Source organism: Vombatus ursinus, unplaced genomic scaffold, assembly GCF_900497805.2.
Source record: "Vombatus ursinus unplaced genomic scaffold, bare-nosed wombat genome assembly UNPS02010822.1, whole genome shotgun sequence".
Lineage (NCBI taxonomy): Eukaryota > Metazoa > Chordata > Mammalia > Diprotodontia > Vombatidae > Vombatus > Vombatus ursinus.
Window position 1 is genome coordinate 1,052,233 of NW_020950600.1, and position 20,058 is coordinate 1,072,290.

Genomic DNA, 20,058 nt, shown 5'->3' on the forward strand with positions numbered 1-20,058 from the left:
CATGTATGTGCAGATAAGTGTGTGTGCAGATGACCATGTGTGTGCAGGTGCGTGTGTATAGACAAGTGTGTGTTTGCAGACGACTCTGTGTGTGTGTGTGTGTGTGTGTGTGTGTGTGTGTGTGTGTGTGCATCTCTGTGTGTGCACCACAAGGGAAAAAGGCTGAGTCTGAGGAGTTGCACCAGCAGGGGAAATGGTTTCATGCAAATTGGTTACATTTGGTATAATAATAATAATAATAATAATAGCTAACATTTCTATAACACCTACTGTGTGCCCAGCACTATACTAAGCACTTTACAAACATCATTCCATTTGATCCTCACAATGTCTCTGGGAAGTAGGGACTATTATTGTCCCCGTTTTACAGATGAGGAAATTGAAGCAGGCAGAGATTAAGTGACTTGCCCAGGGTCCCATAGCTAGTCAGTGTCTGAGGCCAAATTTGAACTCAGGTCTTCCCGACTTTAAACTGGGCTTTCTATCCACTGTGTCAGCTACCTGTCTGATTAAATCCTTAGGATTTAGAGCTGGATGGGACATCAAAGATTATCTAGTACCATTTTCCAGATGAGTGCCTGAGGCCTAGGGGGAAGAAAGGGATTTGTCCAAGTTCATCCTTGACAAAATCAATCATTCAGTTTATGACCTTGTAATTTTACCATGGCTCCTGACTGGGTGACTCCTGGCCTATAGCCCTTATGACCATGACCCCTAACCTTTGTTATAGACGGCACGATGGATAGACCACTGGGTTTGCAGTAAAGAAGACCTGAGTTCAAATCTGGCCTCAGATCCTTACTGGTTTTGTGACCCTGGGCAAGTCACTTAACCCTGTTTGCCTCAGTTTCCTTATTTGTAAAATGAGCTGGAGAAGAAAATGGCAAATGACTCCAGTAACTCTGCCAAGAAAACCCCAAATGGGGTCACGAAGAGTCAGAAACAACTGAACAACAACAAAACCATATGCCAGGCCCTTTGCTAGGCACTGGAAATGCTATGCACCGAACAGAATTGGCTCTGCCCTTTCGAAGGTTACATTTGACTGGAGGGATATGACACTTACACATCTGAGGAAACAAGATAATTTGTGGCAGGAGAGATCACAGACAAGTGAAGTTAGGGGCAGGGGAGATCAGAGGGGCTTCCCCTAGGAGATGATACCTGAACTGAGCCTTGCATGAAGCCTCTGAGAAGCAGAGGTGAGGAGAGCATTTTTGGAAACACAGCCCGTGCAAAGACAGGGAGAGGAGAGACGGAATGAAATGTAGAATGAGTGATTTAAGTCTGGAAACATAAGTGGGAGCCAGACAAGAGAGGAATCTAAGTGTAGGCTAAGGATTTTGTAACCTAGAAGCAATGGGAAGCCATTGCAGATGTCTGAGGGAGGGTATGGCAAGATCAGACTTGTGTCATAGGAAGGAGGATGGACGGAGGATGGATTGGAGGGCAGCGGAAGACTTGAGGCAGACAGTCAAGAGGCTGTTACAACAGGCTAAACTAGAGGTGAAGAGAGCCTGGGCTGAGAGGAGAGAAGGGAACAGATGGGAGAAACATGGAGGTAGCTATAATAAGATTAGCAACTGATTGGATACGGCGTGTGAGGGAGAATGAGGACGACTCTGAGGCTGTGAGTGCAGGAAAATGGTGGTGCATCATCAGGAATGGGAAAGTTTGGAGGAGGGATGGGTATGGGGCAAAGACAATGAGTTCCATTTCAGACAGGTTGAGTTTGAGACAGAAATAGAAAGGATCTTAGAGTATAGCCCCCTCAGAAGAGCCATGGGGAGTCAGGAGACCCAAGTTCTAATCCTACCCCTCTCCCCTATTTGCTGTGGGCTCTCAAGCAAGGCTGTTTTCTACTCTGAGCCTGTTTCCCTTTCTCTAAAATGGGATGGACTTGATCGGCCTCCCTTCTGACTCTACATCTTGGGAATGAGTGAGGAAGAGAGGAGGAAATAGAGAGCAGGCAGAAGAAAGGGGACTGGGACCCTCTTGCTAACCTCCATCTGCCTCCCACCCTTACCCCTTCCAGGGAATGCTGTCCTTGGTTCTGAACTGTATCGACCGTCTCAACGTCTACTCCACGGCCGCCCACTTTGCTGAGTTTTCAGGAGACGAGGCAGCGGAGTCTTGGAAGGAGATTGTGAACTTACTCTATGAGCTTTTGGGTAAGAAGCCCCCACCTGAAGTCACACAGTCCTAGGCCCCCTGTTTTTCAGTCCCCTCAGTTTCTCTCCTCTATCTCTGACTCTCACTCCAAGTCCCTGTCCTCTAAGGCCTGGGACACCCAAGATCCCATGGTCCCATGTGACATCAGAGATGCTTCTGATTTTGGAGCATCCCAACCTCTGACTCTGCCCATCCTCAGCCTCTTTGATTCGGGGGAACCGTACCAATTGTGCCCTCTTCTCCCACAACCTCGACTGGCTCGTCAGCAAGTTGGATCGGTTGGAGGCTTCTTCTGGTATGGCAACCCCAACGGAAATGGATGAGGGGGAGGGTCACCTTCAAGCAGGAGACCCACAGTGAGTCAGAGACAGACACTCAAGGAAATTCAGAAAGGAGAGACCCAGAGAGATACAGAATAAGAGACAGACAGAGTCACAGAGGGAGACTGAGACAAAGGAATTAAGAGCTGGAACGGACATGAGGCCATCCAATCCAACCACTTCATTTTACAGATGGGGAAATAGGTCCAGAGGGGATGGATACCCTGCCCAAGGCCATTGCTAGCAAGCAGGAGAATAAGGGACATGAATCAAGGGAGAAACAGAGGGAGCCCTGAAATGAGATAGAGGCAAAGGGAGAGAGGTTGGAAAAGACAGTGACAGGCAGTGCTGGAGCCTGTATCCTGCCTGCCATCACTTCAGGGATCCTGGAGGTCCTTTATTGTGTACTGATCGAGAGTCCAGAAGTCCTTAACATTATTCAGGAGAATCACATCAAATCCATCATTTCTCTGTTGGACAAGCATGGCCGGAATCACAAGGTCTGTGTTCCAACCTCTGACCCTGACCTCTCACCCCACTACCTCTTCTCCTCTAACCTCTAACCCTTCTTCCCAAACCACGACCTGACCCACTCCCACATCATGATCTCTGAACCTGTTGCTCTCCTTTGGCCCTATAGTCTGACCACTAACCCCTGACCTTTCCCACCCAGGTTCTGGATGTATTATGCTCTCTGTGCGTGTGTAACGGCGTCGCTGTCCGCTCCAACCAGGTCCTCATCACTGAGAACCTCCTTCCAGGGCGTGAGCTCCTACTGCAGACCAACCTCATTAACTATGTCACCAGGTCTGAGCCTGACTCTGACCCCGTAACTAAGACCATTATGGCTAATGTGTTACCAGGGTGAGGTCCAATCCCTGATCTTTGAGACCCCTCAATCAAACCTAATCCTTATGTACCCCAAATTCAAGCCTGGGGTCCCCAGCCCTCCTCAAATCCCCCTACCCTCCATCCTATCTGCATCTCCTCTCTGCTCCTCCCTCATTTCCCTTGATAGCTTGCTTCACATACAGCCTCTCCTGCCAGTAATTCTTCCCTTTATCCCTCCCTCTTGTATCCCATTTCTGTCTCTCCTTCTTGTGCCTTTCTCCACATCCTCCCTTATAACTTCCCCAGTACCCTGTCTCTTTTTTCTATGTCTCCTTCCCTCCATATCTATCCTCCATTTCTTTCCCCAGATCTCTTTCCCTTTGTTATTTTCCTATATACTTTGTGTCTCTGTCGTTTCTCTGCTCCTCATGTCTCTTGTGCTACACCTCTCTCCCTCTTCTATCTCTCACCCAAGTCTTCCTCCCTCCCTTTCTCTTTCCTATGTCACCCTTCCTTTAGATCTCTCCTATCTCCATCTCCCTCTATATCTCTCCTGCCTCTATTGGTCTCCTTCACTCTGTGTCTCATTCTCCACACCTCTCTCCCCAGCATACGCCCCAATATCTTCGTGGGCCAGGCCGAGGGGACCACCCAGTATGGGAAGTGGTACTTTGAAGTCATGGTGGACTCAGTGGAACCTTTCCTGACTGCCCAAGCTACACACCTGAGGGTGGGCTGGGCCCTCACTGAGGGATACAGCCCCTACCCTGGGGGTGGGGAAGGCTGGGGTGGCAACGGCGTTGGAGACGACCTCTACTCCTATGGCTTTGATGGACTGCACCTCTGGTCTGGTACTGCACTCTGACCTCCCAGTACACTGACCCCTGGGGCTCTCCAATCTATTTCCTGGGGGCTTGATATCAGGGAAACTCTATTCCCTGAACTCTAATGTCCTAGAACTGCTGATCTCTGATCCCAGTCTCTAAGGAGCTTAAAGGGACCCTCTGATTCTAATCTTTGATTTCTAAACCTAATTCACAGACCCTTAATCAGAGGGTATTCCCAGTTTCTAAATCTTTTCTCCTAGGACTCCTGGCCCTTGATGTCTTATGCCTAGAATCCTTTGTCTCTGACTCTCATGTCTTCTGGGTACCCTGATCTAATCTCCCCAAATTCAGACCCCTAGGGACTTCTAAGCCCTATTGCCTAGAGCCCTTGACCCCCATATCTCCTGGGGCCCCCACTGCCTGTGCCACTTCTGTGATCCCCCATCACCCCCAATTGCAGGGCGAGTTGCCCGGCCAGTGGCCTCCCCAGGCCAGCACCTCCTGGCTGCAGAAGATGTGGTTAGCTGTTGCCTGGATCTGAGTGTCCCATCCATCTCATTCCGAATCAATGGCTGCCCTGTGCAAGGTGTCTTTGAAGCATTCAACCTGGATGGGCTCTTCTTCCCTGTGGTCAGCTTCTCTGCTGGTGTTCGGTAAGAAGGTCCTTCCCCCTGTTCCTGCTCCATCCCCTCCCTCTCTCCTATTACTGTCCATTTCCCTTTCCTCTTCCCCGTCCTCTCTTCCCATAAACGTTTTGTCCCAGCCCCCAAGACTTCCCAAATCTGTGGGTCCCCAGGGCCCAGGGAGGTAAAGTTACATAAATAAGAAATGGTAAAGGACTTGAACTCAGGTACTGGTACTCTGGAACAGCTAGGGGGTGCCATAATGCATAGAGCTCAGGCCTGAAGTCAGGAAGACCTATCTTCCTGAGTTCAAATCTGGCCTCGCACACTTACTAGCTGTGTGACACTGGGCAAGTAATTTAACCCCATTTGCCTTAATTTCCTCGTCTGTAAAATGAGCTGGAGAAGGAAATGGCAAGCATTCCAGTATCTATTCCAAGACAACCCTAAATGGGGTCATGCAGAATAGGATGTGGTGCTCCAAGTCCAGTAGTGTTTATTTCTTTAAAAAATAAACATGTGTCTTGGGCAAGTCACTTAACCTCGATTGCCTTAGCCAAAAAACAAACAAAAAAAATTACAAATAAAAAATAAACATTTTTTGGAGAAGCTAGGTGGTACAGTGGATAGAGCTCCAGCCTTGGAGTCAGGAGAACCTGAGTTCAAATTGGCCTCAGACCCTTAACACTTAGTAGCTGTGTGACCTTGGGCAAGTCACTTAACCCTGATTGCCTCACCAAAAAAATAAATAAATAACTAAAAATAAACATTTTTGTTGATATTTTTGGGTTTTATATCAGCTATATTTCCTAATGTATCTCTCTCTGCTCCACTTCGCTTAAAAGAGAGCTGTCCCTTAAAAGGAATAAAAATGGGGGGGGGAAGGTGGGGAAAGCAATTCAAAAAAACTAATCAATGTATCTGCCAAGCCTGATGCAGTGTTCAGTGTTCCACGCCATAGTCTCCGCCCTCTGCAAAGAAGCAAGAAGGGGGCCCTTTCTCCTATCTCTTATTTTATTATAATGGCACCATTTCTATTCTCTCATCACTTCATGGTACAGGGGGCAGAGTCCTAGACTTTGAGTCACTAGACCTAGGTTCGAATTCTAGCTCTGACATCAATTAGCTGTGTGACAGGAAAGTCACTTTTCTGGGCCTTATTTTCCTCTCTTATAAAATGATGTAAAGAATATTCATACTATCCAGGGTGGCTTTGAGGATAGTAAGTGTTCATGCTTGGAAAGTGGGAGCTATGACTGTTATCCCCTAGGATCCCTTTCTATTTCCTCCACCTTTAAATCCCCTTTCTGCCTCCCCCTCAACTATCCCACCCTAGACATTTCTTTCAAGGCACCCTGTGACCCCTACATCCCCTTCCTCCCTCTTCCTTCTCTTCCTACCTAGGGTACGATTTCTCCTGGGTGGTCGCCATGGAGATTTCAAATTCCTCCCCCCACCGGGTTATGCCCCGTGCCATGAGGCTCTACTCCCCCGAGAGCGCCTCCGACTGGAGCCCATAAAGGAGTACCGTCGGGAAGGAGCCCATGGGCCCCACCTCTTGGGACCTACCTGCTGCCTGTCCCACACCGACTTTGTGCCCTGCCCTGTGGACACTGTCCAGGTAGACTTCAGGGGCAATAAGTCTGGGGGGCAGTGGGGTGGGAGGCAGTAAGAGGAAGGAAGTAGCAAGGGGAGACCCAGTCCATGAATATCATCCAAATAATATCTCAGTAAAGCGGAAGCTTATAGAGGGTAGGGATGTTTCATTTTTTTATCTTTATATCCCGGCATCCAGCACAGTGTCTGGTGGCATGGTAGGTGCCTTAATTAGTGCTTATTAAATTGAATTGAATGGGGGAGGGCAGCCAGTCACCTGGTAGATGAGGTAAAAGAGATGAATGAAGACTTAAGAAATTTGGGAGGTAGGGTTAGGATCTTGTGGGCCGTGAGTGCCAGATGAAGGCTCAGCCCCACAATCTGCCCAGGCCTCGGGCAAATCACTTCACCATGTGACTCAGTTCCCTGATGTATAAAATGAAGGCATTGGGGGAAAAAATTTTAAAATTTTAAGAAAATGAAAGCATTGGAATGGATGACCTCCAAGCTCCTTCCTTGTTCTAAATCTCTGTTCCTATAGTATAATATCTAAGGAAAGGGAGAATTGGAGACTCTTAGGAACTCATTCATCTCCTTCCTTATCCTTCCAGGGAAGGGAGTTGTAGAAACAGCACAGATTAGGGACCCAAGATCCTGGGTCCTTTGGAGTCAGGAGAACTTGTGTTCTTTGGTTGATCTCTTGGAGCCTTAATATCCTCCTCTAACAAATAAAGGGATCAAACTAGATGCTCTCCAAGGATCATTCCAAGTCTAAGTTTTATGGTCTTTTATTTGTACCCTATCCATTGACCTTTCCTTGTTAGAGACAAAGATCCTTAAAAATCCCCACTGATCAGGGGACCTCAACTTTCCTCTCTCAGAGCTAGATAAATCTAACCACAAAATAAATAAGAAAGAAGTTAAGGAGTTGGATAGAATCTTAGAGAAGTTAGAAAAGATAGAACTCTGGAGAAAATTGAATGGAAATGGAAAGGAGTGTACCTTTTTTCTCAGCTGTACATGGCACCTTCACAAAAATTGACAATGTAATAGGGCATAAAAACCTCGCAACCAAATGCAGAAAAGCAGAACTATTAAATGCACCCTTTTCAGACCATAATGCAATAAAAATTACATTCAATAAAGGGCTGTGGAAGAATAGCTTAAAATTAATTGGAAACTAAATAACCTAATCCTAAAGAATGAGTGGGTCAAAGAACAAATAATAGGGAAAAAATCAATAATTTTATTAAAGAGAATGACAATGAGACAACATACTAAAATTTATGGGATGACGCCAAAGAAGTACTGAGGGGAGGAAATTGTATCTCTAAATGCATACATCAATAAAAGAAAGAGCAGATCAATTAATTGGGCATGCAACTCAAAAAACTAAAAGAACAAATGAAAAATTCCCAATTATGAAAATTAAACACCAAAACAGAACACCAAAATGAAATCCTGAAAAATCAAAGGAGAAATGAATAAAATTGAAAGTAAAAAGATCATTGAACTAATAAATAAAATTAGGAGCTGGTTTTATGAAAAAAAAAATCTGTTGGTTAATTTGATTTAAAAAAAGAGAGTTTGTTATCAAATTACCAGTATAAAAAATGTAAAGGGTGAATGCACCACCAATGAAAATGAAATTAAAACAATTATTAGGGCTAGCAATTATTAAATTAGCAATAATTAAAGCAATTATTTTCCTCAATTATATGCCAGTAAGACTGACAATCTAAGCAAAATGAATGAATATTTACAAAAATATAAATCTCCCAGATTAGCAGAAGAAGAAATAAAATACTTAAAAGAAATCCCCATTGATCTTAGAGTGGGTAAGAAGAAAGAGATGAGTAACTGAGGGGAGTAACTGAGGGCTGTGTTCTTGACTGATGGGGGTCCATAATTAGTGTTTAGAGTTGAATGGGAACAGGTGATCTGGTCCCTAAGCCCTAGGAGAGAGGGAAAAAAAGGGTCCTAGGGAGAGGGTCTGAGACCATGGGGAGGTAGGGGAAGTGTCATACGAGTGGAAGGCCCATGACTTCATGTGGCCACTTCTCCCTCAAAGATTGTTTTGCCGCCTCACCTGGAACGGATCCGAGAGAAGTTGGCAGAAAACATCCATGAGCTCTGGGCTCTGACTCGCATCGAGCAAGGATGGACCTATGGCCCGGTGAGGAAGGGCTGGCTGTAGTGGGACCAAGATGCCTAAACTGGCCCTGGGAGGAGGGAGGATTTTCCCATCATAGTGGGAAGGATGTCCCCATGGACATGGAAGCATCAGAACTAGGAGGAAAGGAAGGATGGAAGCTGGGATGCAACCCTGACTGGAATCTGGGAAGTGACTTCTGACTGCCCCAATGACACGCCCTCCCTCAAACCAGGTGCGGGATGATAACAAACGACTTCACCCATGCCTGGTGAACTTTCACAACCTCCCAGAGCCTGAGAGAAACTACAATCTGCAGATGTCAGGGGAGACACTCAAGTAAGGAGCCCAGAGTTGGGAAGAGAGATATTGAGGCTGAAAGAAAAAGAGAGAGATCAGGAAAAGCACAGACTGGGAGAAGGAGAGGCAGAAAAACTGAGATCTGGGGGCTAGGGAAAGACCACAAAATAGATTGTGAGGGAAAGAGATAGAGCAAAGACAGAGTGCGAGAAGAGAGTACAGAGAGAAGGGAGAGGGGAGAGAAAGTGCTGGGAGCCAGGAAAACAGATTAAGACAGAGACAGAGGCAGAGACTGGTTCAGAGGGAACTCAAGATATATTGGGAGAGATCTTGGGCAAAGGGGAAGTGTGTGGATCTGGGGGGATGGGCTTAAGGGATTGATCCCTGCTCCCTCTCCAGGACCCTGCTTGCTTTGGGGTGCCACGTAGGCATGGCTGATGAGAAGGCTGAGGAGAACCTCAAGAAGACGAAACTCCCCAAGACGTGAGTTTGGAGCAGCCTGGGGTGAAGTAGGGTGGAGGGGGGCTGGATGAGAGGATTGAAGTCAAAAGCAAGGGACCATAAGGCCAGGGGGAAGGTTCTAGAGGCTCAAGGGTCCACAAACGTCTTAGCAGGCAAGAATGATCAGATCTACAAAGATAAAATATAAAAGAGAAATATAAAGTCTTCCATCTGGGTCCCAAAACTTAACTATTAGTGGATTCCAGACTCCAGATGATACAATATTGTCAGCCAACTGGTCAGCAATCATTGGCAGCCAAGAACACCATCATAACCTTCAGCCATTGTATTCAAGGAGGCCACAGCCAAGGGAGGTGATAGCGACCCTGTATGTGGCCCTAGTCAGACCAGATACATCTGGAGACTGATCTTTTATTCTGGACAGCACATTCTTAAGGCCAATGAAAAACTGGAGGACATTCAGAGGAAGGTGACCAAGATGGTGAGAGAATTAGTGACCCTAGAGCATATAAGGAGCAGTTGAAGGAACTGAAGATCTTTAGCCTAGAGAAGACATTAGGCGTGGGTGACATGAAAGCTTGTTTCCTGGAAGAGGTGCTGGACTTGTTCCATTTGGCCCCAAAGTTGGAAGACCCAGGAGCCTCAGAGGAATGGGAGGGGGGAGTTGGTTCAATAAGCTGAGACCACTTGTCAGGAATGTTATGGAGGGGATACCTGCTCAGGTCTGGGTCATACTCCCTTACAGTTATGTCATTATGAGTAACAGGGTCAGAGGCAAGGGGGACCAGAAGATCAAGGGTTAGAGGACAGTCCTTTTTGGCATCCATAGGTACATGATGAGTAATCGGTACAAGCCAGCTCCGTTGGACCTGAGCCACGTGCGGTTAACACCAGCACAGACAACGCTTGTTGACCGGCTGGCTGAGAATGGGCACAATGTGTGGGCGAGAGACCGTGTAGGTCAAGGCTGGAGCTACAGTGCTGTCCAAGACATCCCTGCCCGGAGGAACCCCCGGCTTGTCCCCTACCGCCTCCTGGATGAGGCCACCAAACGTAGCAACCGAGACAGCCTCTGCCAAGCCGTGCGCACCCTCCTGGGTTATGGCTACAACATTGAGCCACCTGACCAAGAGTCCAGTGAGTGACCCTTGATCTCTGACCTCTCATGCACCTTTAGGATTCAGGAGTCCAGCAAATGACTCCAGTTTTTTTACCCCAGTTTTTTTAACCAAACCAGAGAGGATTCATCTTTCTCTCCCCTCTTTTTAACTCCTCCCTATCTGCTTGACTCTCTCTCTCTCTCTCTGTGTGTCTCTCTCTCTGTCTTTTGGTCTCTGATTCAATTTTTTCTCTGTTTTTTTATCCCTCTTTCCCTCAGTGTCTCTCTCCCTTTCCCCTTCCCACCTCTTTTCTACCCCTTTATCTCTTTCTCTTTTTAACTGTCTTTCTCTCTTATACCCTCCCTTTCTTCCTATCCTCATTTTTCCCTCTTCTTGTTTGTTTTTCTCATTCCTATTTCCTCTATATCTCCTTTCCAATTCAATTCAACAAGTGATTATTATTCTCCATCCCTCCATCCCTATCTCTCTTTCCAGCTTCCTCTGTATCTTCCTCTCTCCCTGTCTCTGTCTCTGTCACTCTTTCTACCTCACTGACCATTTGTCCTCAAGTTAGGAGAGAGTGAGACTATTCATCAGAATTGGTCACCCCTCCTCTCTTCATGATGACCCTTTTCACCGGCCCCCTCATCAGAATCCTAGGAAACTTCTTTCTTCTTTACCCACCTCATTCCCTTTATGTTCCTTGACCACTCTGTCCCTTCTGACCTATCTCCCTCCTTGGTGTTCCCTGCCCCCAGGCCTAGTGGAAAGCCAGAGTAGTGGGGACCGAGTGCGCATCTTCCGGGCGGAACGCACCTACGCAGTTCAGAGTGGCCGCTGGTATTTTGAATTCGAGGCCATCACCACTGGAGAGATGCGTGTGGGCTGGGCCCGTCCAGAGCTGCGGCCAGATGTGGAGCTGGGAGCAGATGACTTGGCTTATGTCTTCAATGGCCACCGAGTGAGTACCTCCTGCTCATCTTGACCCTACCCTGTTCTCCTAAACTTGGCTTCCCCTTAACCTGTACCCTAGCCAACAACATTTCCTGTAAGGAGAATCTTCTCCCCAGGCCTGCTCTAGTCCTGTTCTATGTTTGGCCTGTCATCCACCCACCTTCCCCCCACATGAATCCCCAGTCCATCTGACTTCTCCCAAGGAGAAATCCCTCTTCTTCTCTGTCCTCCTCCAGAATACAGGACCACCCTCATTCCCTAGTCCTCCCTGAGATAGGCAAGATGGACCCTATGAACCACCAGGGCCAAAAGGCCACATTCCTCTCTCCCTCTTCCACCTCTTCTCATTGCTGATCATAGACATCTTCTTTCAAAATGAATCTTGATGCAGAACCTAGAAGAAAACAAATCACAAAAAAATCCAAAGGGCGATTTTTATCTATCTCTCTATTTAATTACGAATATTTATTCATCCATCTATCCGCCCACCCAGCTATTGATTTATTCATCTACTTATTTACCTAACCAGCCTTCCAAATTTTCTTTCATTGATTCATTCCTCTATCCATCCACCCATCTTTTCATTTATTCATCCACCTGTCAATTGATTCATTCATTCATCCAAATTTTTATTCCTTCACTCATTCTTTCAGGTATCTATCCTTCCAACTAAACTCTTTAATCTACTCACCCTATGATATGATCTATCGATTCAGTCATCTACTAATCCATCCAAATTTTTACTGAAGACAAGAATAGAAAGGCACATAGAGACAATATCCTCCTTCCTCCCTGATTCTGAGGGAAAGGGTAGAGGACGTCCCAAAGTAGAGGTAGAATTTGGGAGTAATGCTGGGGAATGAAGAGAATGCTAAGGATCTTCCTCACTCTTCCATGCCTGGAAACTTACACCTTTTCTCTGTGTTTTTCCCTGGGTCTCAATGTTTCCATGTATCTCTGTGATGCTCTCTGTTATCCATGGCTGTCCCTCATTCTGCACATCTGTAGGGGCAGCGCTGGCACATGGGTAGTGAACCATTTGGGCGACCTTGGCAGCCGGGAGATGTCGTTGGGTGTATGATTGACCTCACGGAGAACACCATCCTTTTCACACTCAATGGAGAAGTGCTCATGTCTGACTCAGGCTCAGAGACAGCCTTCAAGGAAATTGAGATGGGAGATGGTGAGGATGCCCATCTTAGCCCCTCTTCCAGCCTCCCCTTGTCCCCAAAGCTCTTGAGTCTCCCTTGAGGCAGTAGCAAACTTGGAGTCAGGAGGACATAAGTTCAAATCCCAGCTCAGACACACAGTCTCTGAGCAAGTCACTTAATTGCTGTCTGCCTCAGTTTCCTCATATGTAAAATAGGGGTAATAGGTAACTAGCCCCTACTTTCCAGGTATCCTATAAAATGGGATAATGTTTGAAGAGAGATCTGCAAAGCTTGAAGTGCTATGTAAATACTAGCTATTATTATTGTTGTAGTTCACAGAGGTTGCTGTAAAGAAAGTGTTTTGTAAACTTAAAAGCCTCAGAGACATATCTGCCTTCTGACCCCCTGTGATCCTCATCCCCTTCTCTTGTGCCCCTCTCATCCTCCCTCCCACCCAGGATTCCTCCCTGTCTGCAGCCTGGGCCTGGGCCAGGTGGGACGCCTAAATTTAGGCCAGGATGTGGGATCTCTTCGCTACTTCACCATCTGTGGACTCCAGGAGGGCTTTGAGCCTTTTGCCATCAACATGCAGAGACCTGTCACCACCTGGTTCAGCAAGAGTCTGCCCCAGTTTGAACCTATGCCCCCTGACCATCCGCACTATGAGGTGAGACCACCCCCTTCCCTTTAGAGGACCAGAGATGCCCAACCTCCTCTTCTGCCTTTCCCCCTCTCAGATGATCCTCTGTGACATCAACTTGGCGTCCACTTCACTGGGAGTTGGGAGATCTGAGCCTAGGACATAACTCACATCACTGTGAGAGTGCAGTATGGGGACGAAGCTGGGCTGGAGTCAGGAGAACAGGGGCTCCGCTTTTGCCTTTGCCACTACCTAGGTGTGGGATCTAACATCTCTGGGCTCCTACTTCCTCTTTGAAATAAGAGTCATGCTAGATAAACTATAAATTCCCTTCCAGCTCCAAAACACTCTAATTCTGTTATGAGATTTAGAGAAATACACACCTAGGTACAATTTGGTGTGTTCCTCACTAACTTTTACTGTTTTCCATCTTTGGCTAATTATGTACCAATTAGTGCCAACAATGAATGCCCTGAAGTGGTTGTATGTTTCAAATTTACATTTTTGGGGGTTACAATTGTAGAAAAATATGGTCATTGTCTTCAGCCCAGTGGAAATAGGCAATGTGAATTTGAATAATGTAACCACTTCCAGGGGAATAATTCATTGCTTGCACTGATTAGGACTTGGCTATATTCAGTCTGGTTTTCTTAAATAGATCTAACTTATCAAGCAATGGACATTTATTAAGCATCTACTGTGTGTCAAGCATTGTGCTAGGCATTGGAAATACAAGTCCAGAGAAGGGAATTGTCCCCACTTGCAGGGAGCTTACATTCTAATGAAGGATTCAACAAGAACATATAAAAATATAATCAAGATAAAGTGAATCAATACAGAAATATACAAATAAGTGCAATAGAAAGTGGGAAGGACAAACACAGCTGAGGCAATCCATCGAAAAAGGTTCAGGCAGAAGGTGATCTTGAGACTCTGTGGTTTCTGGGGCCTGATGCCCCATTCCCCAACAATTCCACTCCCACAGGTGACCCGAGTGGATGGCACAGTGGACACTCCTCCCTGCCTGCGCCTGACGCATCGCACGTGGGGCTCCCAGAATAGCCTGGTGGAGATGATGTTTCTACGGCTGAGCCTTCCCGTCCAGTTCTATCAGCACTTTCGCTGCACTCCGGGGGCCACTCCTCTGGCTCCTCCGGGCCCCCAGCCTCCTGGGGATGATGAGGTCCGGGCGGCTGAGCCTGACCCTGACTATGAGCAGCTGCAACGTTCAGCAGGACGCCCGGGCGAGGCTGAGGGGAACAAGGATGGGAATGGGGGGTCCACCAAAGACGGGGGCCCTTCTCAGACAGGGGCTGAGGCAGCAGGAGGGTCCCCAGTCCGGGCTGAGAATGAGAAGGATGCTGCCACTGAGAAGAGCAAGAAGAGGGGGTGAGTGCGGTGGGTCCTGATCCGGGGCAGTATATCTCAACTCAAAGAGAGGCAACATGGTATCGGGTGGGAAGGGGACTGTACATATATGGAAGAAGTGAGTTCAAAAGCCAGCTGTGCTCATTCCTAGCTGCGTGACCTTCTCTGAGCCTTGCCTACAGAATGAGAGGGTTGAACTAGGTGGTATCTGAGGCCCCTCTAGAACTTACGATCTTGAGCTTGTACTCTGGCATGTCAAGAGGACCAGGTTTACTCAGTGCCCCCAACACTGGGCACCCTGACGTACCCCAAAAGATCCTAAAATATTCCAATGGGCCCTCAACATTTGAGGTGGATAGGATAGGTCTGGAGTTTCTTCCCCCAAGTTGATGACTTGGAGGGACTTTTTGGGGGCGGGGGAGAGAGCAGGTACCATGATGTCAGAAACACAGAAACAAGTAAGTGTGGGATCTGAGGGAGGGGCTCTTCTGTCTCTTCTCTCCCACCCCACCCTCAGATTCTTGTTCAAGGCTAAGAAGGCAGCCATGATGACCCAACCACCTGCTACACCTGCTTTGCCCCGACTTCCTCATGATGTAGTACCCGCTGACGACAGGGATGACCCGGAGATTATCCTCAACACCACCACGGTGAGGATTATGAGATAAGGTGGGGCCCTAGGGTAGAGTCCTCACACCTCCACAGAGAACTCAGAATCTGGTTCCCTAATGGTCTGTCCCAACTTATCCTGTGGAGATCCCCCAGGTCTTCCAGCATTCATCAGTACTGGTCAAGGGCTGGAGGGCTCAGCGGGTCCCCTCTGTTCTTGCGCCACTCACCACACTCCGCTCCTCTCTTTCTTTTTCCTAGTATTACTACTCGGTCCGGGTGTTCGCAGGCCAGGAGCCCAGCTCAGTGTGGGTAGGCTGGGTCACCCCCGACTACCACCAGTATGACATGAATTTTGACCTCAGCAAAGTCCGGGCTGTGACAGTGACCATGGGGGATGAGCGAGGCAATGTATTCAACAGGTTAGGACCCTAGGAATCTGGTTGCTCTGTAGCTTGGGAATGTGGGGGCCAAAAGGCACAGGAAGGGGAGGGCAGACACAACTCAGAAACAGCCTCAGATAGTGGGAGAAGCCACAAGCTCTGAGTGAGAAGACCAGGCAAATCATTTCACTGATTTGCTAGATGGCCTTAGGCAAGTCATTTAACATTTGTGGGCCTCAGTTTCCCCACCTGTAAAATGAAGGGATCAAATGGGTGTGGTTCAGTGGAAGAGTCTGGAATCACAGCGGAATGGCGGTCAACTCCCAACTCTGCCACCCACTACCTGGGCCTCCATTTCCTTTTCTATAAATAAGGGAATGAGATTCAATGATCTCTCAGGTTCCTTCCAGATCTAAATCTACCAGCTTCTGAATTCAACAAATGTTGGTTAAATACCTATTATGTGCAAAGGACTCAGCACACTTAGTAGTCTTGTCCCTGAACCTCAGTTTTCCTCTCTGTTCAATGAGGAGACTGAATTAAATGGTCTCTAAGGTACTCTCCTGCTCCATTTCAATGCAAGAGGCACCCATTAAGCGCCTGCTGTATGCCAGATGTTGCGCTAGGGGCCAGGAATACAGACACAGAACCTCAAGGACATCCAGTCAGTTAAGCAAGGAGCATTTATTAAGTAGCTACCCTGCACTGAGCTAAGCCCATGCCTTCTCACTGCCTCTGAGAATTCTAGGAAGTCTCCAGTTCTTAGTTCTTTTCTTACACGGTCTCATTCTTGCACCCCTGTCCTTATGAGCAGAGAAAATCCCCTCATATGCCCTCTCTGGAGTCTTCAGTCCAAATCAACAAGAATTTATTAAGCACCTACTATGTGCCAGGGATACAGACAGAAAAAAGCAACTGTTCTCTGTCTTCAAGAGGCTTACGTTCTCCTGGGAGCATGAAACATGGACACAAATCAGTGCATGAGAAGGGAAGATGAGAGGGGAATGAGAGTGCTAACAATCCAGGGGATCAGGGAAGGTTCCCTGAGCAAAGCTTTCATGGAAAGTGGGAAGCAGAGAATAAAAGTTGAATTGAATTGGACAACGGCCATGCTTGTTAGCCGCAAGGTAGATTAGAAAGATCAGACTAGGTGACTCTCAAGGTCCTTCCAGCCCTGACATCCCCTGTTCTAAGGGCCCTCCCATCTCTGACATTCCCTGTTCTAAGACCCTCCCAGCTCTGACATTCCTTGTTCTAAGGCTGCTCCCATGTCTGACATTCCCTGTTCTAGGACCCTCCCAGCTCTGACAATCCTTGTTCTAAGGCCTCTCCCAGCTCTTACATTGCTACCACAAAAAAAGATAGTCAGAGCCCCTCGGTTCAAATCCCAGCTCTCTCACTCATGTCCAAACTTTGTGATCACAACCATGTTGGTTCACCCCATTCTCTGCCGGACCTTCACCCTAGTCATGCCCACTAGCTTGTGGGTGTCCCCAGGGCCCCATCCTGGGCCCTCTTCTCTCCTCTCTCCACACTCCTTCACTTGGTGATATTATCAGCTCCTGTGGATTTAATTACCACCTCTAAGCAGATGATTCCCAGATTTATCTCCAGCCCCCATCTCTCTCCCGAGCTCCAGGCCTGCAGAGGCATCTCAAACTCAGCACGTCCAATATGGAACTCATGATCTCTATTCTCCCAAAGCCTCCTCTCTTACCAACTTTGCCAGTGAAGGCATCCAAGCTCGTCACCTCCACCTCATCCTTGATGCCTTGTTCCCACTTCCCCCATATTTCCAATCTTGTCATTTCTTCATGGCCTCTTTCTTCATGCACTCTTCTATAACCATGGTCCAGGCCCTGGTCACCTCGCACCTAGACCATTGCCTGCCTCAGGTCTCCCCCACTCCAGTCCATTCAGCCACTAACATGATTTTCCTAAAGCCCAGGTCCAATCATGTCATTCCCCTATTCAGTAAATTCCAGTGGCTTCCAATTGCCTCCAGGATCAAAGAGAAAATTCTCTATTTGTCTTTCCAAGCCCTTCACATCTTGGACCCTTCTTACCTTCCCAGTCTTCTTACTCCCCTCCATGCATGTGGTGGTCCAGTGACACTGGCCTTTTCCTGTTCCTCAAACATGACATGCCATCTACTGACTCTGAGCATTGGAATTTACAATGAAAATATCTTGTATGGACATAGCCATTTACTTGTCCCCATCACCCCCCCCCCATAGGAAGCAAACTCATTGTAGGCAGGGACTGTGCTTTTGTCTGTCTTTGTATCCCCCTTACTTACTTAGCACAAGGCCAGGCACACAGTAGGCACTTTATAAATGCTGGTTGACAGACTGTGAAATGAGGGGGGTGAACTAGAAGACCTTAAAGGTGCCTTCCAGCTCAATCCTTTGTATTTTAAGAGATCATGTTAGAATCTTGAGTCTCTGGGATCAGACTTTGATTCTCAGCTCCTCAGGACTCTGGATCTCATAGTTCATGTTTTTGGAGGGGAGGGGGCATGTCTCTGGGGTCAGGATGCGACTGAGGATCTCTGGAATGATTTCTGGTTTTGTTTCGGGATGGGTTTTTTTGAGGTAATCAGGGTTAAGTGACTTGCCCAGCGTCACCCAGCTAATAAGTGTCTGAGGCCGCATTTGAACTCAGGTCCTCCTGACTCGAGGGCTGGTGCTCTATCCACTGCACCACCTAGCTGCCCCTGGAATGATTTTTGGAGTCAGGGTCTGGGTTCAAGGGCCTGCAGGATCCTAGGTGTCTAGGTTAAAGGTCTGTTCTTAGATCTTTGCTCCTCTGGGTTCAAGGTCAGGGTCTGAATCTTGGAGTTCTTGGGGCCGGGGCTCAGGGCAGTGACTCCTCCCTCTCCTCTCTCCTGATTAGCCTGAAGCGCAGTAACTGCTACATGGTGTGGGGTGGGGACTTTGTGAGCCCAGGACAGCAAGGACGCATTAGCCACACGGACCTGGTCATCGGCTGCCTAGTAGACCTGGCCACTGGCCTCATGACCTTCACGGCCAATGGAAAAGAGAGCAACACCTTTTTCCAGGTCAGCCTTACTCCAAGGAGTCTCCCACCTCTCCCCTCAACCATTCAGCTGGATGCCCTGAATGGATTTTCCTTATCAATCCACCCATCTCCAAGTTCTCACTGAGCCTTCCCCAGTTTTCATCTCCCATCATCCTATGGGAGAGGCTGAGCAGAGACCACCAGAGGCTGGCTCCTGGAGAAAAGTGAGCTTCACATCTGGCTACAGAGACAAGACTCAACCCTATGAGTTCCCATCCCCATCCCAAAAAGTCCTCTAGAAGTCCCCTAGGCTTAGGTGTGAACCCAGAAGTTGAGGGTTTGGAACATTTTGGGAGGGAAGAGGGGGACTGAGGCAGATCTAGTGGGGACCCATGCCTGGACCCTGGAGGAAGAGGAAGCCTGGGAGGTAGTGAGAGGTGTGTGTGTTGGGAGGGGGGAGTGGCCTGGTCAGAGGCTAGAATGAGCTGCTGTGTCCGGGGGCACATATTGATGAGAAGGAATAAAGCAGGACAGGGAAGCTGGTTTCGGGCTCTTCAGATGGCAGCCTGAGGGGATTCAGACATGCTAGCTGGCTCTCCCTCATCTCCTCCCTTTGACCTTGCCAGATAGAGACCCTGAGTCAGAGTGACCCTACTATCCTTCCAACTGTGGTCCGCGCCTCATGTCCTCCCTACTTTCTCCACCAGGTGGAGCCAAACACAAAGCTGTTTCCAGCTGCTTTTGTACTGCCCACCAACCAAAATATTATGCAGTTTGAACTGGGAAAGCTGAAGGTGATGGGGCAGGGGTTGTGGTGTTTAGGCACAGGGGGGTTGGAGAAGCTCAGAGGCGGGAGGTATCTCAGTGGTCTGGGGTGGTCGGGAGCTTCCTGAAAGAAGTGGCAAAGATGGATGAAATTTTGGATGGATGGATGAAACGAGTGATGGGTGAGTTAGGTGAGTGATGAATGGATGAATGAAGGAATGGAGAAAGTTATCTGTGGATGCAGTGAGTGGCCAGTGAATGGGGTGAAAGATGGATAGATTGATGGATAGAGGGAGTAAATGATACATGGGTAAAATGAGTGGCCGCAAAGTGAGGTAGGACAGGGGCGGATTGATGGAGTGATAAATAAATGGATTGACCGGCCAATGGATAGGTTGAGGGATGGATGGGATGAATATTGGTTGGCTGAGGTGTGTGATCCATGAATGGAGTGAGTGGCCAATGGATGGAATGAGGGATAGATGGATAGATAGATGGAGTGAGGGATATATGGCTGGAATAAATGATACATGAGTGGTGTGGAAGGCCACTGGACAAAATGAAGATTCGATTGCTGAGTGGAAAGAATGATGGATGGATAGATGGAGCAGCCAAATGGATAGACTGAGGGATCAATGGAGTGAGTGAATGTTGACTGGATGGAATCAGTGATTCATAGATGGAATGAGTTGTCAAATGGATGGGATGAGGAATAGATAGGTAGGTAGGTAGGTAGGTAGATAGATAGATAGATAGATAGATAGATAGATAGATAGATAGATAG

The 20,058-nt window shown here is 47.8% G+C and overlaps 1 protein-coding gene across 1 annotated transcript in view; it reads left to right on the forward strand.

Annotated features, from left to right (window-relative positions):
• The window catches only part of RYR1 (ryanodine receptor 1), a 94,234-nt gene that overhangs the window by 11,843 nt on the left and 62,333 nt on the right, over window positions 1-20,058 (forward strand). The window contains exons 14-32 of the mRNA XM_027855298.1: window positions 2,036-2,171; window positions 2,372-2,467; window positions 2,874-2,992; window positions 3,166-3,299; window positions 3,933-4,174; window positions 4,611-4,803; window positions 6,178-6,394; window positions 8,441-8,545; window positions 8,757-8,860; window positions 9,221-9,304; window positions 10,113-10,420; window positions 11,142-11,344; window positions 12,346-12,520; window positions 12,947-13,155; window positions 14,114-14,517; window positions 15,014-15,146; window positions 15,367-15,527; window positions 18,384-18,549; window positions 19,217-19,303. Coding sequence (XP_027711099.1) covers window positions 2,036-2,171; window positions 2,372-2,467; window positions 2,874-2,992; window positions 3,166-3,299; window positions 3,933-4,174; window positions 4,611-4,803; window positions 6,178-6,394; window positions 8,441-8,545; window positions 8,757-8,860; window positions 9,221-9,304; window positions 10,113-10,420; window positions 11,142-11,344; window positions 12,346-12,520; window positions 12,947-13,155; window positions 14,114-14,517; window positions 15,014-15,146; window positions 15,367-15,527; window positions 18,384-18,549; window positions 19,217-19,303 — 3,276 coding nt within the window. The remainder of the gene's footprint in view (window positions 1-2,035; window positions 2,172-2,371; window positions 2,468-2,873; window positions 2,993-3,165; window positions 3,300-3,932; window positions 4,175-4,610; window positions 4,804-6,177; window positions 6,395-8,440; window positions 8,546-8,756; window positions 8,861-9,220; window positions 9,305-10,112; window positions 10,421-11,141; window positions 11,345-12,345; window positions 12,521-12,946; window positions 13,156-14,113; window positions 14,518-15,013; window positions 15,147-15,366; window positions 15,528-18,383; window positions 18,550-19,216; window positions 19,304-20,058) is intronic.